Genomic DNA, 22,500 nt, shown 5'->3' with positions numbered 1-22,500 from the left:
GAGAGAAAAAGTCAGGGAAAATTAATATGATACAAAAATGTGGCGTGTACCTGACACGACTTTCCATCTGCCCATGCAGTTCCCCTGAAATGTTTCCCTATGTCTTGCTTTTTTCCGGGATGGAGACTTTTCTTTCGAGAGGTTTGTTAAAGGGAACTGTAACTGCTGAGGTCTTATCGTCCCGAAATTGAAGAGAAAAGGAAGACAGAACGTTCAGGATAAAATACGCCCCGGGCGGGAATTGCATTCTTAGGTAGACAGCGCTTACAAGGCAAACGCGTTACCAATCAAGCTAACTAGGCTGGCGGAGAGACTTTAAAAGATACCTTTTCCAGAAGTTCCTTGGTAGACAAAAACATTAAATTTGGCGGTGAAACACTCGTCTTCTTCTTCTTCTCCGAGACTTTAAAAGATACCTTTTCCAGAAGTTCCTTGGTAGACAAAAACATTAAATTTGGCGGTGAAACACTCGTCTTCTTCTTCTTCTTCTTCTTCTTCTTCTTCTTCTTCTTCTTCTTCTCCTTATTCTGAAGGAATAATGTTCGTTCTCGGAACGGCTGGCTTAATCCTATCCTGTCTTCCTTCTCTCTTCGATTTCGGGACGCTAAGACCATAGCAGTTACAGTTCCCTCTGTCAAAACCTCTTTGAAAAAATTCTTCTTCTCCTTCTTCTTTTTCATTCTCTCTTTTTTCAGGTATTTATTTTTTCTCCTATCCTGTCTTCCTTCTCTCTTCGATTTCGGGACGATAAGACCATAGCAGTTGCAGTTCCCTCTGTCAAAACCTCTTTAAAAAAATTCTTCTTCTCCTCCTTCTTTTTCATTCTCTCTTTTTTCACGTATTTATTTCACCCCACGCCGTTGTACAGACAGAGGGTAACGCAAAGTAAAATGATGGATAGACAATTATGATAATAACTACATCACGAATAAGTTGCGCTAATATGGTTCATAATATAAGTTGCGCTTTCCATCCGCGCCCCGGAGGTAGTGAGAAGTTTGTTGTATATTAAATGCACATGAGGGGAAATTTTTAGCGCGATTAGATTCAAAGCGCAGCGCGGGCGCGCAATTAAGGGGTTTTGTGTAAAAAGGAGTTTTTTAGGGAGGCGTAGGTAGGAGCAGCTACCCCAAAAGATGGGTTAAGCTTATACGAAGTTAGTCGACCGGCCGTCGATCGAATAGATGAATCTATGTTGTCGAGGCAGTGTGGACGGTTCAGTCGACATCGATCGACAGCCGGTCGACTACGGGACTATGTGTGGACTACTGTGGACACAACAGCTTAAGGGGTTTAAGAGGAACTGTAACTGCTAGGGTCTTATCGTGATAGATGTCTTGTATATTGTCCCTACCCTATTTATGTATTGTATTGTATTCAATAAAATAAAAAAAGGGTCTTATCGTCCCGAAATCGAATAGATAAGGAAGACAGGATAGAACCTTGTTAAGGATAAAATCCACCCCGGATGGGAATCGAACCCGCGACCTCCTGATTACCAGAACGAGAAAGCTAATGACCAAGATAGACTAAAAAAAAAAAAAACAGAGAGAGAAAATGTGGGAGAGAGAGAGATGATGATGCACATAAAAAATAAATTAAGATAAAGGAGATGGTGTGTGAGAGAGAGAGAAAAAAGAAAGGGAGAATTATTATTATTATTATTATTATTATTATTATTATTATTATTATTATTATTATTATTATTATTATTATTATTATTACAAGTGGGAACGGGTCTTTTGCCTTTACTTAACATCATACTTCAAATAATGCCGCAGCTTACTTACCATCGTACTTCAAATAATACCGCAGCTTTCTTACCATTGTACTTCAAGTAATGCCGCACTTACTATCGTACTTCAAATAATACCGCAGCTTACTTACCATTGTACTTCAAGTAATGCCGCACTTACTATCGAACTTCAAACAATACCGCAGCTTACTTACCATTGTACTTCAAATAATACCGAAGTTTACTTACCATCGTACTTCAAATAATACCTAACCTTACTTACCATCGTACTTCAAATAATGCCGCAGTTTGCGGTCGTAGCTGACGACGCGTTTAGTGGTTGAGGTCACCTGGTGTTCACTCTGTAGACGTTGCGTCTCATACGGGTCCTGGGGAAGTGACTCTTCCGGGTTCAAATCCAGTCCTAGGCAGAAAAAAAAGAAACAAAAAAAAAAATAATTCTTCTTTTTCTTCGTCTTTTCCCGTGTACAGACGGGGTCGGTGTTTTTCCTCAGCCTCTCAATCAGCCCTAACTAGGGTGATTGCTTTGGGCTGACATTTAGTTTTGGCTACAAATTTTACGAGTGGATGCTCTTCGCACTCAACCTATTTCTTTAGCAAATAAAATTCAGGCAGGCATACTCTCTGTTTAACGTCCCCCAGCCAGACAAAATTAATTAAATTATGAATTTATTTTTTAAGGTCACCTGTCCAGATAAGAACCACACAGGGCATTATTAATACTCAGTGATCTCTTAGGAATGGGAACTGGTGCGCATGTTTTAAAGAATTCACGACACTGAAGTTAAGCAAGGTTGCGTGTGGTTAGTATCCACATCGAAGACCATCTGGCTACAGTGGTTGCACTTGTCTTCAATGGATGGATTAATTCTATACATGTAGCTGTTGAGTCTCCGTGACCAGCCTGAACGATACTGTGACAGTGCCCTCCTTGTGGTTCTCGGTAACTTCTTCTCATCCGGCGAAATGTCAGGTGGTGCCATGTTGAGTACTTTGTTTGGTTTATACGACTTTGGTTTATGCCGTGTTGAGTACCGGATTCCGAGGGAAAAGCTCTCTCTGTATTTCTGTTACTCCCTAGGGACTTTCTGGTTTCAAGACTCTGGATACCACAGTGGCGTAGCCTTCATGGAAACTAGAGGAGTATCGCTTAACTTCCTCTCTACGGTTTTTTCTCACCCCCCACTACTTACCACTTACTACGAAAATAGTAGGAACAAGCGGGGCCCGTCCCTCCGGGAATTTTTCGATCTTGGTTAAAGAAAATCAGTATTTATGTACCTACCTATTTTATATAATATTCAGTTTATTCTTGATTTGATTTTACTTTCATGTAATGATTTAATTTGATTTTAATATAGGTCGACCAGGTTTGATTAAGTCCTTCTATGGGGACAGATCGACCGACAGACCAACCGACAGACCGACCGACCGACTGACAGACACCGAAGTTAGTGCCATATTTTGGAAAAATAAGGGCCATATTCTGAACTTCTCTACTTATGATCTAACTGGGACTCCAACCACCAACCTCCAGAAGGAGAAGAAGGAAAAAAATTTGGACCGATTGCAATACTTTCTCATTACCTTGTATAGGTTCCCTATACGTAAGGGTAATAGAAAGTAAAAACTGCTAATGATGGTAATCTATCTGTGTACTAGGTAGATATTTAGATAATACAGATTTACTCTTTACATCATCAAGCGTACTTACTGAAGTACCTACTAACAGAAAAGTAAATATGTACCCAGTAAATACTTAATGTACCTATGTACAGGAAATGTTCAAGTAGGTACTTGTAAATTTTTTTTTTAACGAATGCCGAACAAAAATACAAACATAAACTTTGAAAACGGGATACCATGTCAAATACTAATTAATACTAAAATAAGAAGAGAATAAGTCTTCACTTGACTAAATAAACGAATTTATTGATGGAAAAATTTCAACATTTTGTTGAAACATGTTGACACTTTTCCATCAATAAATTCGTTTATTTAGTCAAGTGAAGACTTATTCTCTTCTTATTTTAGTAAAAATACAAACAGAAAAGATACTTCATCAAGGTGTTTTGCAAAATTCAATGTAAAAAGTACAAAGTTATTTCCAGGAACAGACATGCCTGGCTCAATCTACTTCAGTGTTCTAGGAACAGAGGTCTCATTAACCCTACCCCTACTTCAGAGTTCCAGGAACAGAGGCCTGTTTTCCTCTACTTCCCCCACTCTTTATAACTTTCTATTTTTTAGTCTCCTATCATCACATAGTACAAACTTCTCACCCGTGAAAAAGCCTCGAAATTAGTCTCCCCACTCTACTTTATCTCCTTCTCCTCCTCCTCTTTCCTCTCCTCCTACTACAACTTTCCTCTTTTAACTCCTCCCCGTCTCTTCTCCTCCTCTTCTCTTCCTCTCCCTCTCTAATTTGCTTTTTAGCCCGTCCTTCCTTTATTATTACAATAGTAATAAAAAAAGGTACCTATAGTGGACGGACTATTGTATTCGCTTCGGTGTCGTCTGTGTGTCTGTCACTCTGTCTGTTCCTATAGAATTACTTATCCAATCCTGGTCGACCTATATATCAAATTAAAGGCATTTTTACCAGAAACACGAAAGTGGTGGTGCAAATTTGTTTCCGGGGGATTTTTTTCACACTTTCTCACACAAATGAGCTCTGATCTTGAAATTTGTCGCGACGATGTATGAACTCAAAGCGAGAAAGTTTTAGATAACACTTCAGTCGTTAATTTGAGACCGGTTTTAGTGTCATCCATGTTAAGCTACGCCGAGCAAGGCCAATAAATGGATGGGTAACTTAAACATTATATTGGTAGTTATCTAGTTATTAGGAAACATTAAAAGGAATAAAGGAAGAACGGGCTCTAGTCTTGCTTTTAAATCATTACATGAAAGATGAAAGTATGTAGAACATATATTATTACTACATAATACACCGCGAAGCCCCGGGAGCGCGCAGCGCGACCGTAAACAAGGGAGCGCGAAGCGCGACCGCATGCACAACCGTGCGAAGTCCCGGGAGAGCGCAGCACGACCTTACACAAGGGAGCGCCAAGCGCGACCATATGCACAACCCCGCGAAGGCCCGGGAGCGCGCAGCGCGACCGTATTTATACGCAACCTCCCGAACACGCAGTGCGAGTAATAATTAATAGTACCTACATAGGTAAAAATTTTCCTTAACCACGATCGAATAAACTACGGGCTGAAAAATTCCCGGAGGGACGGGCCCAGCTTGTTCTCTCTCGCTTTGACCTTTTACATCTTCTTTTTTTCGCATTTTTTTTTTCTTCATAATCGCGAAATCCGCGAACATAATCGCCAAATCCGCGAACATAATCGCCAAATCCGCGAACATAATCGCGAAATCCGCGAACATAATCGCCAAATCCGCGAACATAATCACGAAATCCGGGAACATAATCGTGAAATCCGCGAACAAAATCGCGAAATCCGCGAACATAATCGCGAAATCCGCGAACATAATCGCGAAATCCGTGAACATAATCGCGAAATCCGCGAATGTAATCGCGAAATCCGCGAATATAATCGCGAAACCCGCGAACATAATCGCGAAATCCGTGAACATAATCGCGAAATCCGCGAATGTAATCGCGAAATCCGCGAATATAATCGCGAAACCCGCGAACATAATCGCGAAATCCGTGAACATAATCGCGAAATCCGCGAATGTAATCGCGAAATCCGCGAATATAATCGCGAAACCCGCGAACATAATCGCGAAATCCGTGAACATAATCGCGAAATCCGCGAATGTAATCGCGAAATCCGCGAATATAATCGCGAAACCCGCGAACATAATCGCGAAATCCGTGAACATAATCGCGAAATCCGCGAATGTAATCGCGAAATCCGCGAATATAATCGCGAAACCCGCGAACATAATCGCGAAATCCGTGAACATAATCGCGAAATCCGCGAATGTAATCGCGAAATCCGCGAATATAATCGCGAAACCCGCGAACATAATCGCGAAATCCGTGAACATAATCGCGAAATCCGCGAATGTAATCGCGAAATCCGCGAATATAATCGCGAAACCCGCGAACATAATCGCGAAATCCGTGAACATAATCGCGAAATCCGCGAATGTAATCGCGAAATCCGCGAATATAATCGCGAAACCCGCGAACATAATCGCGAAATCCGTGAACATAATCGCGAAATCCGCGAATGTAATCGCGAAATCCGCGAATATAATCGCGAAACCCGCGAACATAATCGCGAAATCCGTGAACATAATCGCGAAATCCGCGAATGTAATCGCGAAATCCGCGAATATAATCGCGAAACCCGCGAACATAATCGCGAAATCCGTGAACATAATCGCGAAATCCGCGAATGTAATCGCGAAATCCGCGAATATAATCGCGAAACCCGCGAACATAATTTTGATGATAAGACTCCAATAATATTAAAAAGCGTTTTTCATTCTTTTGAGAAAAGATCGGAAAAAAAAATATCAATTCGTCATGTGTATTTTACATGACTAATGATTGTCTTTACATTATGGACATTCGTATTCATGAAACATCAACAAAACCAGTAAAAATGTTTGCTTTCATCGGAATGTGAAGAAGAACGATCGTGTGTAACTTAAGTAAGGCAAATGCAGTGTTCTCTGCACCCTGGGCACTGGTGCAAACTTTACATTTTGAAATCTGGAAATGTCCGGGTTTTCGATGGAATGTCCGGGTTTTTGGAACCAAATGTCCTACTTTTTAAAAATTTGATCTGGAGACCCTAGCCATAGGTACTTCGAATATTTGTGGAGAAGAAGAAAAATAATTGAGTCCAATACAGGAGAAGACTAAAGTGAGTTGGTAAAAAAGAGAAGAAGAAGAAGAAGAAGAAGAAGAAGAAAAAGAAGAAGAAAAAGTAGAAAAAGAAGAAGAAAAAGTAGAAGAAGAAGAAGAAGAAGAAGAAGAAAAAGTAGAAAAAGAAGAAGAAAAAGTAGAAGAAGAAGAAAAAGAAGAAGAAGAAAACTTAGGAAGAAGGAAAAATTAGGTGGGTAGGAAGATTACCTAGGGGGGGGGCGAGGGCCGTCCCACCCCCTTTCCTTCTTTACTATGATGGGCCATAGGTACTTCGAATATTTGTGGAGAAGAAGAAAAATAATTGAGTCCAATACAGGAGAAGACAAAAGTGAGTTGGTAAAAAAGATAAGAAGAAGAAGAAGAAGAAGAAGAAGAAGAAGAAGAAGAAAAAGTAGAAGAAGAAAACTTAGGAAGAAGGAAAAATTAGGTGGGTAGGTAGATTACCTACGTAAATAAGTAAATAAATAATTTAGGTTAGGTAGGTCCTGACTCTCTCTCTCTCTCTCTCTCTCTCTCTCTCTCTCTCTCTCTCTCTCTCTCTCTCTCTCTCTCTCTCTCTCTCTAGCGCATCTTGAGCCATTCCATTAATTAGACAGAGACAGAGGATATAAATTAGAAGTTTAAAATGGCAGGAAATAAATGGGAGGGAGAAAGAGCGAGAGAAAGAGAGGATCTTACAATCGAAGGTACCTCAAAATAAATAATGCCTTTTACTTACGTAGGTTCTCCAAAAAATAATACTGAAAAACTGAACGGGACGCCGGGACACCCTCTGAAATTCGGGACTGTCCCGGCCAATTCGGGACGTTTGGCAAGCCTACCTATACAGGACATTTGTGTAGTCGGAAAAAAAATCATGTCGTGTGTAGTGTGAACACTCTTATTTAAATTACATTGCCTCCAGGAAGAAAATCGGATGAATCTCACGGACAGGTGGGAACGGGTCTTTAGCCTTAAGGTGCGTCCACACTTTGTCGATCGACAGCGACTCGAACCAACCTCGATGACTTTGCGAAGCTCCATTTATACTTCCATAGTAACAGTGTATAAGGATAACTACGTAATGACTCTTAAAGTGGTGTCTATTAAAGTGTTAGTTGGTATAATGGAACAACTTGTTCTAAGCTGGCAGTCTCAATAAAGCACTTCTTCCCTCCAACCTATATATACATACTTGTATCTATGCTGACTGAAAGTTTATAGTGTGATAGCATAGTTGTTACCGCTATGCCCATATAGACACTGCTCACTGAAACAAACAGACGTTCAAACTGCAAAATGGCCGAACGCCATGGGAGCTGACAAAGCTCAATTTTGTCGATCGACAGCGACTCGAACCAACCTCGATGACTTTGTGAAGCTCCATTTATACTTCCATAGTAACAGTGTATAAGGATAAGGATAACTACGTAATGACTTTATCTTCTTAAAGTGGTGCTCTATTCAACTGTTAGTTGGTAGGTATGATGGAACAACTTGTTCTAAGCTGGCAGTCTCAATAAAGCACTTCTTCCCTCCAACCTATAAATATATACTTGTATCTAGGCTGACTGAAAGTTCATGGTGTGATAGTTGTTACCGTTACCGCTATGCCCATCTAGACACTGCTCAATCAAACAAACAAACAGACGTTCAAACTGCGAAATGGCCGAGTTTTCCCTCTTGAAACTTACAAAAAAGCTTTTTCAATAGAAAATGTGGGAAGCTAATTTGCTTTTTAGCCCGTCCTTCCTTTATTATTACAATAGTAATAAAAAAAGGTATAGTGGACGGGCTATTGTATTCGCTTCGGTCTCTTCTGTGTGTCTGTCACTCTGTCTGTTCCCATAGAATTACTTATCCAAACCTGGTCGACCTATATATCAAATTAAAGGTATTTTTACGAGGGAAACGAAAGTGGTGGTGCAAATTTTGTCCAGAGAACCAAAAAGCCAAAAAAAAAAACTGGTTTTTGGGGATTTTTTTTCACATTTTCTCACACAAATGAGCTCTGATCTTGAAATTTGTCGCGACGACCTATGAACTCAAAGCGAGAAAATTTTCGATAACACTTCAGTCGTTAATTTGAGACCGGTTTTAGTTTCATCCATGTTAAGCTACGCCGAGCAAGGCCAATAAATGGATGGGTGACTTACAGCACTATATTGGTAGTTATTAGGAAACATTAAAAGGAATAAAGGAAGAACGGGCTCTAGTCTTGATTTTAAATCATTACATGAAAGATGAAAGTATGTAGGAACATAATTATATTATGTAGTAATAATAGGGAGCGCGCAGCGCGACCGCATACACTACCGCGAAGCCCCGGGAGCGCGCAGCGCGACCGTATACGCAACCTCCCGAACACGCAGTGCTAGTAATAATTAATAGTACATAGGCACAAATTTTCTTTAACCACGATCGAATAAACTACGGGCTAAAAAATTCCCGGAGGGACGGGCCTAGCTTGTTCTCTCTCGCTTTGACCTTTTACTACATCTTCTTTTTTTTTCGCATTTTTTTCTCCCTCCCTTTTCTTCTCTTTTTTTTCAAAGTTCAAACTCCATCTTTTACTTAATTCATTAAAGACTCTCTCTCTCTTTCTCTCTCTCTCTCTCTCTCTCTCTCTCTAAAACCACCCTAACGGTTTTATACGAATTACAAAAAAAAGTTTAAGAAGATAGGTAGGTACGTACGAAACACACAAAAACCCGCGAGTCAAGTAGGTATTTTTTCAGCCTTTTGCATGTGATTTTTAGTACCTAACACGGATTCAAAAACGGATTATTTGTCATTTAGTACCTATCCTTGGGTAAAGCAGTTTTAACCAAGGATAGGTACAAGGATGTTTTTATTTCGAATTACTTCATTGGTATTTGTTCTTTTTTTTATTTGATGCAAAATAGTTTTTTTTGGGGAGGGGGGGTGCTTACCTTTGTTTCGGGTAAAAATCGGGAAATCCGTATTTTTTCACCATTTTGCTAGTTTGTACCGTATATGCCGAAAAAAAAGTTGGCAACCCTACACACTAGGCTTGCACGCCGGATCACACTAGGCTTCCGTCGCCTGGTGGGCATCACACTAGGCTTGCACGCCAGATCACACTAGGTTTCCGTCGCCTGGTGGGTATCACACTAGGCTTGCACGCCGGAGGTCCCGCATTCGATTCGGATTGCTACTTGGGTGTTCCAGGTTCGATAAAGGGAACTGTAACGGCTATGGTCTCATCGTCCCGAAATCGAAGAGAGAAGGCAGACAGGATAGGAGAAAGCCAGCCGATCAAAGAACGAACATTATCCCTTCAGGATAAAATCTGTGTTTGATCAATTTCATTACCTGGATAAATTCTCCAATTGAAAACGTCGAATGAATTGCCCTCTCAATTTGGACCAGAGGCGAATCCTGATAGATAGGATGGGGGTCAAAGATGTTTTAGCCCAACCACTCATTATCAGCTAGACCTGACAGGTACCAGGTACACCTGATCAGATCCTCCTGTCAGGTCTATACCTGATAGTGTGTGTGTGCTCATCAGGTATCAGGTAGACCTGATGGGCGGACCTTTTCAGCCGTAGGTACCTGATGTCAGGTCTATACCTGATAGTGTGTGTGCTCATCAGGTATCAGGTAGACTGATGGGCGGACCTTTTCAGCCGTAGTTACCTGTCAGGTCTACCTGATAGTGAGCGGCTGGCCTTAGTACGCGGCCACAAGGGCGACCATGGACCTTTGACTTTCGCCGAGACCATCGCAGAAAAAATACTCAGCTCAATTTCTTGATTTTCTGTGAGGGTTGGTACTATGGTCAAGGCTCCGTTGAGGACGATTCTATTCATTAGCATGGTTTGTTTATTTTCTCTTGGGTCGGTACTAGGCGAGGGTCGGTTCTCCGTTATGGAGCTCGACTTACAGCCCGACACCAGCAAAATTCTGAACTGACTTGAACAAATTTTCTTTAAACTCTTTTTATTCTTACGTGCGCTTATTTGTAACACTATTTGTTACGTACGCTTATTTGTAACCCTATTTGTTACGTACGCTCATTTGTAACCCTATTTATTTTACGCTTATTTGTACTTTTAAGAAATGCCACCGCAGCGAAAGCTCGATATTGCGGGGTCTACGACTACATTGTAACAAAACCTTATTTTGTCTCTAGCGCATCTTGAGCCATTCCATTAATTAGACAGAGACAGAGGATATAAATTAGAAGTTTAAAATGGCAGGAAATAAATGGGAGAGAGAGAGAGAGAGAGAGAGAGAGAGAGAGAAGGAGAGAGCTCTGAGGGAGAGAGAAAGAGAGCATCTTACAATCGAAGGTACCTCATAATAAATAATAATGCCTTACGTACGTACTCCAAATAATACCAAAGCTTAAGGATCGTTCCCACTTGTTTGGGGGGAAAAAAAAAATCGTGTCGTGTGTGTTGGAAACACTCGAATCTCATTTATTTCAACAAGCTACGACAAGTTATAACAAAGTTATGGGCAAATCAAAATCGTCAGGTAACGCTGGGTCACCCTGTACATGAGACCTTGGTTAGACTGCGGGGGTAAAGGGACTTTTCAGTCCTATCCCAGCAGGATGAACAAGGTGTATTCTATTCTATTCTATTCTATTCTATTCTATTCTACCCTTATAACAAACCGTACCTCCGCCTCTGGAGCCCGAGGGGGTACACAAATCAATCATCAGTATTGTGTTAGCTTTAGCTCACTGCGAATGCTTCATTACATTTAGTTTTAGCCTTTAAGTCGGTAAAATATTGGTGTCGGACGGGAAGGAGGAGGACGGGAAGGGAAGGAGGGGGACGGGAAGCTATTTTTATTGCCTTTGGATTGCCCGGAGACAAATTTCCCTTCCGAGAAGTCTGGAGAGCCGGGAGCCGGGAGATGTTCGTTATTATACAGGGTGGACCTGAAGAGTTTTGCTGATGTACTTTTATGTTTTCCTAAAAAGGAGTTAGAAAAAAAAAAATCTGGTGTGAACAACACAAGACTTTTCGATTTTCCATATCCTAATGCTACGGATTCCGAAATCCACCAAAACGCGGCCAAAATGCCGCCAAGTCTCCAACTGTTGCACCGATCTTGACCAAAAGTTTCGTGTTGCATCATTATCACCTTTGAGGACTAGATGCTCATTTTCAAGTCTCTAGCTCTTGCCGCTCTCGAGATAATAATTCAAACTGAGAACTGGACGGTATTAAATTCAGAAATTAAGGAGCGCGGTAGCGCTCCGCCCCGCCAAGTCAAAAAAGTTTGACCGTTAACCATACATAAGGGGAATTGCCTTCTAGAATCTGGATGATTCTTTTCTACTTAAGGCCCGTTCCCACTGGTCATTCGGAAAAAAATCGTGTCGTGTATAGTGGGAACACTCTCATTTAAATTACATTGCCTACAGGACATTCGGAAAAAAATCGGATGAAACTCACAAGTGGAACGGGCCTTAACGCTGTCCAACTTATGCACATTGTGAGTTGGAGATGTTCGTTATTATACAGGGTGGACCTGAAGAGTTTTGCTGATGTACTTTTATGTTTTCCTAAAAAGGAGTTAGAAAAAAAAAAAATCTGGTGTGAACAACACAAGACTTTTCGATTTTCCATATCCTAATGCTACGGATTCCGAAATCCACCTAGACGCGGCCAAAATGCCGCCAAGTCTCCAACTGTTGCACCGATCTTAACCAAAAGTTTCGTGTTGCATCATTATCACCTTTGAGGACTAGATGCTCATTTTCAAGTCTCTAGCTTTTACCGTTCTCGAGATAATAATTCAAACTGAGAAGTAGACGGTATTAAAATCAGAAATTAGGGAGCGCGGTAGCGCTCCGCCCCGCCAAGTCAAAAAAGTTTGACCGTTAACCATACATAAGGGGAATTGCCTTCTAGAATCTGGATGATTCTTCTCTACTTAAGGCCCGTTCCCACTGGTCATTCGGAAAAAAATCGTGTCGTGTGAAGTGGGAACAATCTCATTTAAATTACATTGCCTATAGGACATTCGGAAAAAAATCGGACGAAACTCACAAGTGGAACGGGCCTTAACGCTATCCAACTTATGCACATTGTGAGTTCAAAAGAAATTCACACCCCACCCTGTATAATGAAGCGCATGGTTAAGCTCTGGATTCCGAGGGAAAAGCTCTCTCTGTATTTCTGTTACTCCCTAGGGACTTTCTGGTTTCAAGACTCTGGATACCACAGTGGCGTAGCTTTCATGGAAACTAGAAGAGTATCGCTTAACTTCCTCTCTACGGGTTTTTCTCACCCCCCACTACTTACCACTTACTACGAAAATAGTAGGAACAAGCGGGGCCCGTCCCTCCGGGAATTTTTCGATCTTGGTTAAAGAAAATCAGTATTTATGTACCTACCTATTTTAGGTATTTAATATTCAGTTTATTATTATTCTTGATGATTAGAGAAAATCAGTACCTATGTACCTACCTAATTTGTTTAATATTCAGTTTATTATTATTCTTGAATTGATTTTGTGATTAGAGAAAATCAGTACCTATGTACCTACCTAATTTGTTTAATATTCAGTTTATTATTATTCTTGATTTGACTTTTCTATTTTACTTTCATGTAATGATTTAAAATCAAGACTAGAGCCCGTTCTCCCTTTATTCCCAATATAAGGTTTAAGTCACTCATCCATTTATTGGCCTTCCTCGGCGTAGCTTAACATAGGTAACGCTAAAACCGGTCTTAAATGATCGACTGAAGTGTTATCAATTTATTGGCTTTGCTCGGCGTAGCTTAACATAGGTGACGCTAAAACCGGTCTTAAATGATCGACTGAAGTGTTATCTGAATGACCTTGCTCGGCGTAGCTTAACATAGGTGACGCTAAAACCGGTCTTAAAATACGCTGAATCAAAAAGCTTTCTCGCTTTAAGTTCATAGGTCGTCGCGACAAATTTCAAGATCAGAGCTCATTTGTGTGAGAAAATGTGAAAAAATAGAAAGTAAAAATCCCCCAAAAACCACCATTTTCGTGTTCCTGGTAAAAAGACCTTTAATTTGATATATAGGTCGATCAGGTTTGATAAGTCCTTCTATGGGGACAGACCGACCGACTGACGGACACCGAAGCGAATACCCCGTCCACTATACCTTTTTTTATTACTATCGTAATAATAAAGGAATGACGGGCTAAAAAAAGGAGGAAGGAATTTTAATTGTGTCAAACATACTGTAATGTTTGTCACAAATGTTTGTCAAAAAATGTAAAATAGTTAGGTAGTTGCCTGTGCCTCTGATTCTTGAAAAAATTGCTTATTTTGCCATTTTTTGAACAAATAAATGCCATATTTTCCCAAAATAAGTGCCATATTGCCATGTTTTTTAGTGCTATATTTTGGAAAAAATAAGGGCCATATTCTGAACTTCTCTGCTTATGAGCTAGCCGGGACTCCAACCACCAACCTCCAGAAGGAGAAGAAGGAAAAAAATTTGGACCGATTGCAATACTTTCTCATTACCTTGTATAGGTTCCCTATACGTAAGGGTAATAGAAAGTAAAAACTGCTAATGGTAATCTATGTGTGTACTAGGTGGGTATTTAGATAATAAAGATTTATTATTTACATCATCAAGCGTACTTACTGAAGTACCTACTAACACAAAGGTAAATATGTACCTAGTACTAGTAAATACTTAATGTACCTATGTACAGGAAATATTCAAGTAGGTACTTGTGTATTGAAGTGCCCAATGAATTAAACATGGAACTTGTTATTCTTGTTTATTATTATTTCTAGTCAATCAGCTTAATGTACCTATCACACCGTGTTGAGTACTTTGTTTGGTTTATACGACTTTGGTTTATGCCGTGTTGAGTACTTTGTTTGGTTTATACGACTTTGGCTTATGCCGTGTTGAGTACTTTGTTTGGTTTATACGATTGGATTGCATTCTCGACTTAGGGTAGATCTTGTGATCGAATACAATAGAGAGTGAAACCTCCGTCGATAAAACGTTATAAAGTGACGTTGAAACATCTATAGAATACTAAAATAATAATAAAAAAACACTAACTTTAAAAGATTTAAACCCGCGGTAGAATTCAGAGAATTCACCAATTTTTAAAGAATTTTCATTTTTTTTACTTTTTAGGACAGTAAACTTCTCTAAAATAATGTTAAAGAACTCCCTTTAAAATTCCAGGAATTTACAAAATTTCAATAATTTTTTACCTTGACTGACTAGGAACCGTTTGGTAAACGCGTCGCAGGTACACAGCCGATACTTGATGCCGTAAATATGCACGTCCATACCAACGTTGAGATCTTTCCATGTATAATAAGCTCCGTACAGATTAGCCACTGGTTTGACATGCTTGTCCCGCGTCACTAGTTTACCTGCAACATGGGTAAAGGTCCGTTCACACTCAGAAATAAATCGTGTCGTGTGTAGTGTGAACACTCTTATTTAAATTACATCGCCTCCAGGAAGAAAATCGGATGAATCTCACGACAGGTGGGAACGGGTCTTTAGCCTTAAGGAGTGTCCACACTGTCGACGTCGACGACGTCGCTTGAAATTCCTTAAGGTGCGTCCACACTTTGTCGATTGACAGCGACTCGAACCAACCTCGATGACTTTGTGAAGCTCCATTTATACTTCCATAGTAACAGTGTATATTGTATAAGGATAAGAATAACTACGTAATGACTTTATCTTCTTAAAGTGGTGCTCTATTAAAGTGTTAGTTGGTAGGTATGATGGAACAACTTGTTTTAAGCTGGCAGTCTCAATAAAGCACTTCTTCCCTCCAACCTATATATACATACTTGTATCTAGGCTGACTGAAAGTTCATAGTGTGATAGTTGTTACCGCTATGCTCATCTAGACACTGCTCAATCAAACAAACAAACAGACGTCCAAACTGCAAAATGGCCGAGGTTTCCCTCTTGAAACTCACAAAATGGCTTTTTCAATAGAAAATGTGGGAATAAGAAATTCGAACCACATTAAAACAACAAGAGGAGAAGGCTTTCCCAGGTCGAATATAATTCAATTCTATTGCGAGGATAAATTCTCCAATTGAAAACGTCGAATGAATTGCCCTCTCAATTTGGACCAGAGGCGAATCCTGATAGATAGGATGGGGGTCAAAAATGTCTTCGCCCAACCACTCATTATCAGCTAGACCTGACAGGTACACCTGATCAGATCCTCCTGTCAGGTCTATACCTGATAGTGTGTGTGCTCATCAGGTATCAGGTAGACCTGATGGGTGGACCTTTTCAGCCGTAGGTACCTGTCAGGTCTACCTGATAGTGAGCGGCTGGCCTTAGTACGCGGCCACAAGGGCGACCACAGACCTTTGACGTTCGCCGAGACCATCGCAGAAAAAATACTCAGCTCAATTTCTTGATTTTCCCGCGAGGGTCGGTACTATGGTCAAGGCTCCGTTGAGGACACTTCTATTCATTAGCATGGTTTGTTTATTTTCTCTTGGGTCGGTACTAGGCTAGGTACGGTTCTCCGTTATGGAGCTCGACTTACAGCCCGACAGTCCCGACACCGGCAAAATTCTGAACTGACTTGAACAAATTTTCTTTAAACTCTTTTTATTCTTACGTACGCTTATTTGTAACCCTATTTGTTACGTACGCTTATTTGTAACCCTATTTGTTACGTACGCTTATTTGTAACCCTATTTGTTACGTACGCTTATTTGTAACCCTATTTATTTTACGCTTACTTGTACTTTTAAGAAATGCCACCGCAGCGAAAGCTCGATATTGCGGGGTCTAGGACTACATTGTAACAGAACCTTATTTTGTGTTCTGAACTCAATGATATTCATTTCAACAAGCTACGACAAGTTATAACAAAGTTATGGGCAAATCAAAATCGTCAGGTAACGCTGGGTCACCCTGTACATGAGACCTTGCTTAGACTGCTGGGGATAAAGGGACTTTTCAGTCCTATCCCAGCAGGATGAACAAGGTGTATTCTATTCTCTCTCTCTCTCTCTCTCTCTCTCTCTCTCTCTCTCTCTGTCTCCCTCTCTCCCTCTCTCCCTCTCTCTCTCTCTCTCTCTCTATCAAACACACGCTTTTTTCCCTACAGGTACATACCTACTCTTGTTTAATGAAATGTCAATCATTATGTAGGTATGTATATGTGTTTGGAGAAAAGTTAGGTATACTGGGACTATACCTTCTCCTTCTCCTCCTCCTTCTCCTCCTTTTCTTCTCATCCTTATTATATTTCTCCTCCTCCCGTTCTTCCTCCTACCCCCCTGTCCCATTCACTCATTTTACCCCTCCCTATCCCTTTTCTCCTCCTCTTCCTTCTTCTTATTCCTCCTCCTCCCCTTCTTCTTCCTATCTTCCTATCCCATTCACTCATTTTAGCCCTTCCAGTCCCTTTTCTCCTCCCCCTCCTTCGTCTTCCTATTCCTCCCCCTCCCCTTCTTCTTCTTCCTACCTTATTCCTGTTCCATCATCTCATTTTACCCCTCCCTGTTCCTTTTCTCCTCCTCCTTCATTCCTATTTCTCCTCCTCCCGTTCTTCCTCCTAACCCCCTGTCCCATCAACTCATTTTACCCCTCCCTGTCCCTTTTCTTCTCCTCCTCCTTCTTCCTATTCCTCCTCCTCTTCTTCTTCTTCCTACCTTATTCCTGTTCCATCATCTCATTTTATCCCTCCCTGTTCGTTTTCTCCCCCTCCTTCCTTCCTATTTCTTCTCCTCCTCCCGTTCTTCCTCTTTCTACTTCCTATTTTTTCTTCTTTCCTTCTTCTTCTTCTCCTTCTTCCTCTTCCTCCCTGTCCCATCAACTCGATTTACCCCACCCTACCCTATCATCTCATGAGATGTCATATCAGCTATATTTTGACTTTACCCTTGTTTCCGTCAATTCATTTCCAATCTAAAAATAAATAGGGTGACTGGGGGTAACTTTCAACTCACTTGGGGTAATTAGGCAGTTTTGTGGAGGGGGAGAAACTTTTTTTAGCTTTTTTATTTTGAGAGCTTTATTTTCATTATTCTTTATTTTTTTTATTTCTTTTTTTTTTCTTCCAATAGGTTTGTCCGGAAATCGAAGAGAGAGAATAAACAGTCAGCCGCTAGGCGTTCTGAGAACGAACCTTATCTGTTTAGGATACAGTTCGCTTTTGGTTTGAAGGTTAGAATCGTACAGATTACCTAGCGCTTACAAGGTAGGCGCGCTGCCTCGAAGATAACTAGTAAAGGTTCCTTCCCACTTGTTCGAAAAAAAAAAAAAAAAAAAAATCCTCGAAAAAAACTAGTAAAGGTTCCTTCCCACTTTTTCGAAAAAAAAAAAAAAAAAAAAAAAATCGCGTCATACTAAGTGGGAACACTCATAGTGGGAACGTCATAGTGGGAACACTCTCATTTAAATTACATTGCCTACAGGACATTTTGTGTCGTTCGGGAAAAAATCGTATGAAACTCATAAGTGTAAACGGGCCTTTACTTACCTTGTTTGAATCCCGAGTTTGGCCGATGCGCTTCGTTCACACAGATCGTATCGTCTTCCAGAAAGTACAACAAGTTCACATAGCGGACCCTGTAATAATAAATATAGAGAGGTCAAATACTGGACCCTGTAATAGTAATAATCGAGTGGTCAAGAGCACTGACTCTCAGCCCGGAGGCGCTGGGTTTGAATCCCGGCCAGGGCGGAAATTTTCTGAGCGAGTTTTTCCGTTCTTGGATAGGCATGGATGTAAAAGAATGTGCCTTGAAGTAATGCGAAACCGGTACCGAGGTAAAACTAAACGAAGTACAACGGTATCCAGGACATTTTCTGATCAGACTTTTCCATTCTTGAATAGGCATGGATGTAAAGGTGTGTCCACACAAAGTCGACCGGCCGTTCATCGATGTCGACTGAACCGTCCACACTGCCTCGACATCTCTACAACATAGATTCACCTCAATGTTCGATACCGATCGACTAAATATGGTGTGGACACATCTTAAGAGACTGTGCCTTGAAGTAATGCGAAACCGGTATCGAGGTACAACTTTTTCTTCTTCTTCTTCTTCTTCTTCTTCCTCTTATTCTTCTTCTTCTTTCTTATTCTTCTGCTTCCTCTTCTTCTTCTTCTTCTTCTTCTTCTTCTTCTTCTTCTTCTTCTTCTTCTTCCTCCTCTTCTTCTTCTTTCTTCTTCTTCTTCTTTCTTCTTCTTCCTCTTCTTCTTCTTCTTTTTCTTCTTCTTCCTCTTATTCTTTATCTTCTTCTTCTTCTTCTTCTTCTTCTTCTTCTTCTTCTTCTTTTTCTTCTTCTTTTTCTTCTTCTTCCTCTTATTCTTTATCTTCTTCTTCTTCTTCTTCTTCTTCTTCTTCTTCTTCTTCTTCTTTCTGAATTATCTGAAAAACCCTAGTTGGGTACTTACCTTATTGTGAACAATATCATAGATCATTAGATGAGGGAGAAAAAATCCATCTCCATAGAAGTTAGGATTAGCTTAGGGGATGTATGTATTGTATTTATTATATTAAACAAAATAAAGCAGAAATTATTCAATTCAAATTCAATTCAATTCTTCCTCTTCTTATTCTTTCTTATTCTTCTTCCTCTTCTTATTCTTATTCTTTCTTATTCTTCTTCTTCTTTCTCTTCTTCTTCTTCTTTCAAGGATCGAAAATGAAGGCCAAGGTTAGGATACCTGTAAGTCTCATACGGCGATCCGGAGACCGTCTGGGTGAAATATCCGGTGAAGTTAAGCTTCTGATTATCATAGGTGACATAATGGGGGCGGAACTGTGTGGTGAATTCATTAGATACTCGCTGACCTGTAGGAGAGAGTAATAGATCAGTTGCGCTTACTTGGGTGATGTTTCAAAGTCATAGAGCAGGAAAAATGAGGACCAACGGATTTTTTCTTTTTCTTCTACGACTTCTAGATACCGTTTAAAAAATACCGGTAAATCGTGAAGTTTGACGTCACGGCATACGCTCCCGTAGGCGATGACGTCATAATTCATGACCCCAGCTTCATTTGTTTGTGCGCAAGCGTTTCTGCGCATTTTGACGTGAAATCTGACGTCACAAATCTTTGAACTTTTTCATTAGAACGGCAATTAAAAATTGAATTTTCGATCTTCTAAAGGTACTTTTTCGAAGTTTTGACCTCAGATTCGGATTTTTCACAACTTTTTACGAAGGAATCAACCTTTTATTATAATATACTCCCAATTGCAACTCCTCCATTTTCTGATTTAAAACGCAAACTTGAAGACTTGCCGGCCTAATGAGCTATGAGAGTAGTGCAGCCGTGTAAGTGCTAGGTCGCGGGTTCGATTCCCGCCTGGGCAGATTTCATTATAAACAGATAAGGTTCGCTCTCGGAACGGCTGGCTTTCTCCTATATCCTGTCTTCCTTCTCTTTTCGATTTCGCGACAATAAGACCTTAGCAGTTACCCTTTAAGTAACCCGTTGAAATATTTGCAATCGAAATATGAGTGCAATTTTGTTTCGATGGTGGGATTCGAACCCGGGACCTTCTGTAAGTGGGCTAACCCTTACTTACCATGGTAAGTCAACCCAATATCATACGGGGTGGATGGTGCGTTCTCTTCAAACTGCAACTTGTTGTTCGTATACAGGGTGTGACTAGTGTCAAACGCGTACCCGTTTTTCATAAAGAACTGCCCCTTGGTGAAGAATTTCTTCTGATTGTCCACATCGGCAGGCAGGGTGTTCTGATAGTCGAATGTGTAACCCGGTAGTAATGGTAAGTCCTTGCTTGTTGCTATGGTTACCATTGTAATGGGTTGCCTATGTTGGAGCAGTAAAGGGGCTTAAATTTCCAGCCTAGTTAGCTTGGTTGGTAGAGCGTCTGCCTTGTAAGCGCTGGCCGTGGGTACGATTCCCGCCCGGGGCGGATTTTATCCTGAACGGATAATATTCGTTCTCGGAACAGCTGGCTTTCTCCTATCCTGTCTTCCTTCTCTCTTCGCTACCGGGACAATGAGATCTTAACAATTACAGTTTCCTTTATCAAAACCTATTAAAAAAATAATAATAAAATAAAACATTTCCTGATGAACATTTATAATGAAACCCCCAAACCACAAACCCTGTACTCCCTGTAGGCAAATGCAATTTTTCATTTCCTGTGATGTTCTTAAATCTTAATATTCCTAATCATTCAAGCTATCTTTTAGCTCTAAGGAAAGTATCTCTTCATTAAAGAAACATAAGTACTAGACAAAAATGGAATAATTAATGTTTCAGTATACTTATTAAGTCTGGGGGGGAGAAAAATCGTTCTTAGATCAGTCTCAAGTCAAAATTGACCAATCAAATGCCTTGAGACTATGCTTAGCACGAACTTAAGAGCCAGCATGCATTTTGTTCATAAATATGAGTGTAAGAGATAAGGAAGCAGAGAGGATGCTATATTTCCGATCTTGGCTGAATTCCGCAAAATTTATATTTTTTGTGAACCTTTTTGAAAGTCCACATCCAAATACCGCAAGGTCCATGAAAAATAGTTTTTGCGGAACTTGGCGCCTGGCAGCGCAGAACGACTCGACTTACGTTTCCACGGGAGGATTCAAATGGAAATTTATGTACTTGATATATGTACATAGCTGGTAGTTATGTATTATTTATGTACTTGATATACATAGCTGGTACTTATGTACTATTTATGTACTTGATATACATAGCTGGTACTTATGTACTATGTATATGTACTTGATATACTATAGTTATGTACTATGTATGTATATTTGATATAGCTAGCAAGGTAAACTAGACAAGATATATAGTAGTGGTGTGGGGTGAGGTTTTTAAAAGGGAAAACTATAAACCCATATAAAGTATGATGATCTGTTGTTGGTCTTAGAATCCAGGTTGAATCAAATTAAATCCAGGTTGAATCAAATTAAATCCAGGTTGAATCAAATTAAATCCAGGTTGAATCAAATTAAATCAAATTAAATCCAGGTTGAATCAAATTAAATCCAGGTTGAATCAAATTAAATCAAATTAAATCCAGGTTGAATCAAATTAAATAAATTAAATCCAGGTTGAATCAAATTAAATCCAGGTTGAATCAAATTAAATCAAATTAAATCCAGGTTGAATCAAATTAAATTGATCCCAAAGGTAAGGTAAACCTACACTGTCCTACACCTTTGACAAAGGGAGTGTGCCTGAAGACATGTGATGTGTTCCAATCCACTCCAATAATCATCACTTACCTATTATTTCGATAAAACAACAGTGGTGTAGTGGTTAGCGGGTTGGAGTTTGAATCTGGAGGTTTGTGGTTTGAGTCTTGAGTACAAATCAAGTCACGAAATTTTAGTGCAGTGTATTTAGCCGGGAGCGACATTTGTTCCGAGCGTTCATGCTTGAACACAAACAATATTCCTGCGCCTTGCTTATTTCGGTGAGTAGTAAGTAGTGGGGGTGGGAAACCCCCACTAAAAGGAAGTGGTGATCCCCCTGGGTTTCATGTAGGATACGCCACTGGTGGCTAGATAGATTAGATATAGGCAGGGTTGGGAGGTAGAGATAGGTGGGTAGCCACTACAGGCAAGTAGATATAGGTAGTTAGTGTTATGTAGGGTAAGTGAACCAGTTATTGGCCCCTCAGTGAGTCCCCCCCCCCATAAGTTTGTCAAACATTGAAAGATTTTTCTTTGAATTATTTATTATTAACAGTTTCATAGCCCAGAGCTATAGCATTTATTTACATGAAATTAACAAAATTAAACAAGAATTTGGTACAGAATAAAATACAAGATTGATACATGATTGGATTAAGGGACATCTTAGAATTATTTTTCTCTTTCTTCTCTCTCTCTCTCCCCTTCTCCCCCCCCTCCTCCAATCTATGAGTATGTTAATAAATATTTTTTTTTTGCTGTTTCAGGCGGAAGCGAGGCTATTGGG

The 22,500-nt window shown here is 40.2% G+C and overlaps 1 protein-coding gene across 1 annotated transcript in view; it reads right to left on the bottom strand.

Moving 5' to 3' along the window:
- The window catches only part of LOC103513325 (EF-hand domain-containing family member C2-like), a 34,699-nt gene extending 14,342 nt beyond the window's left edge, over positions 1-20,357 (bottom strand). Inside the window, exons 1-5 of the mRNA XM_008478143.1 lie at positions 20,123-20,357; positions 19,258-19,384; positions 18,064-18,152; positions 14,801-14,965; positions 2,019-2,159 (exon numbers count right to left, since the gene is read on the bottom strand). Of these exons, the coding sequence (XP_008476365.1) occupies positions 2,019-2,159; positions 14,801-14,965; positions 18,064-18,152; positions 19,258-19,384; positions 20,123-20,357 (757 nt within the window). The remainder of the gene's footprint in view (positions 1-2,018; positions 2,160-14,800; positions 14,966-18,063; positions 18,153-19,257; positions 19,385-20,122) is intronic.
- Positions 20,358-22,500: the final 2,143 nt, after the last annotated feature.

Source organism: Diaphorina citri, unplaced genomic scaffold (assembly GCF_000475195.1).
Source record: "Diaphorina citri unplaced genomic scaffold, Diaci psyllid genome assembly version 1.1 scaffold955, whole genome shotgun sequence".
Lineage (NCBI taxonomy): Eukaryota > Metazoa > Arthropoda > Insecta > Hemiptera > Psyllidae > Diaphorina > Diaphorina citri.
The sequence above is the reverse complement of the archived record's forward strand: the minus strand, read 5'-3'. Positions and strand labels throughout refer to the sequence as shown.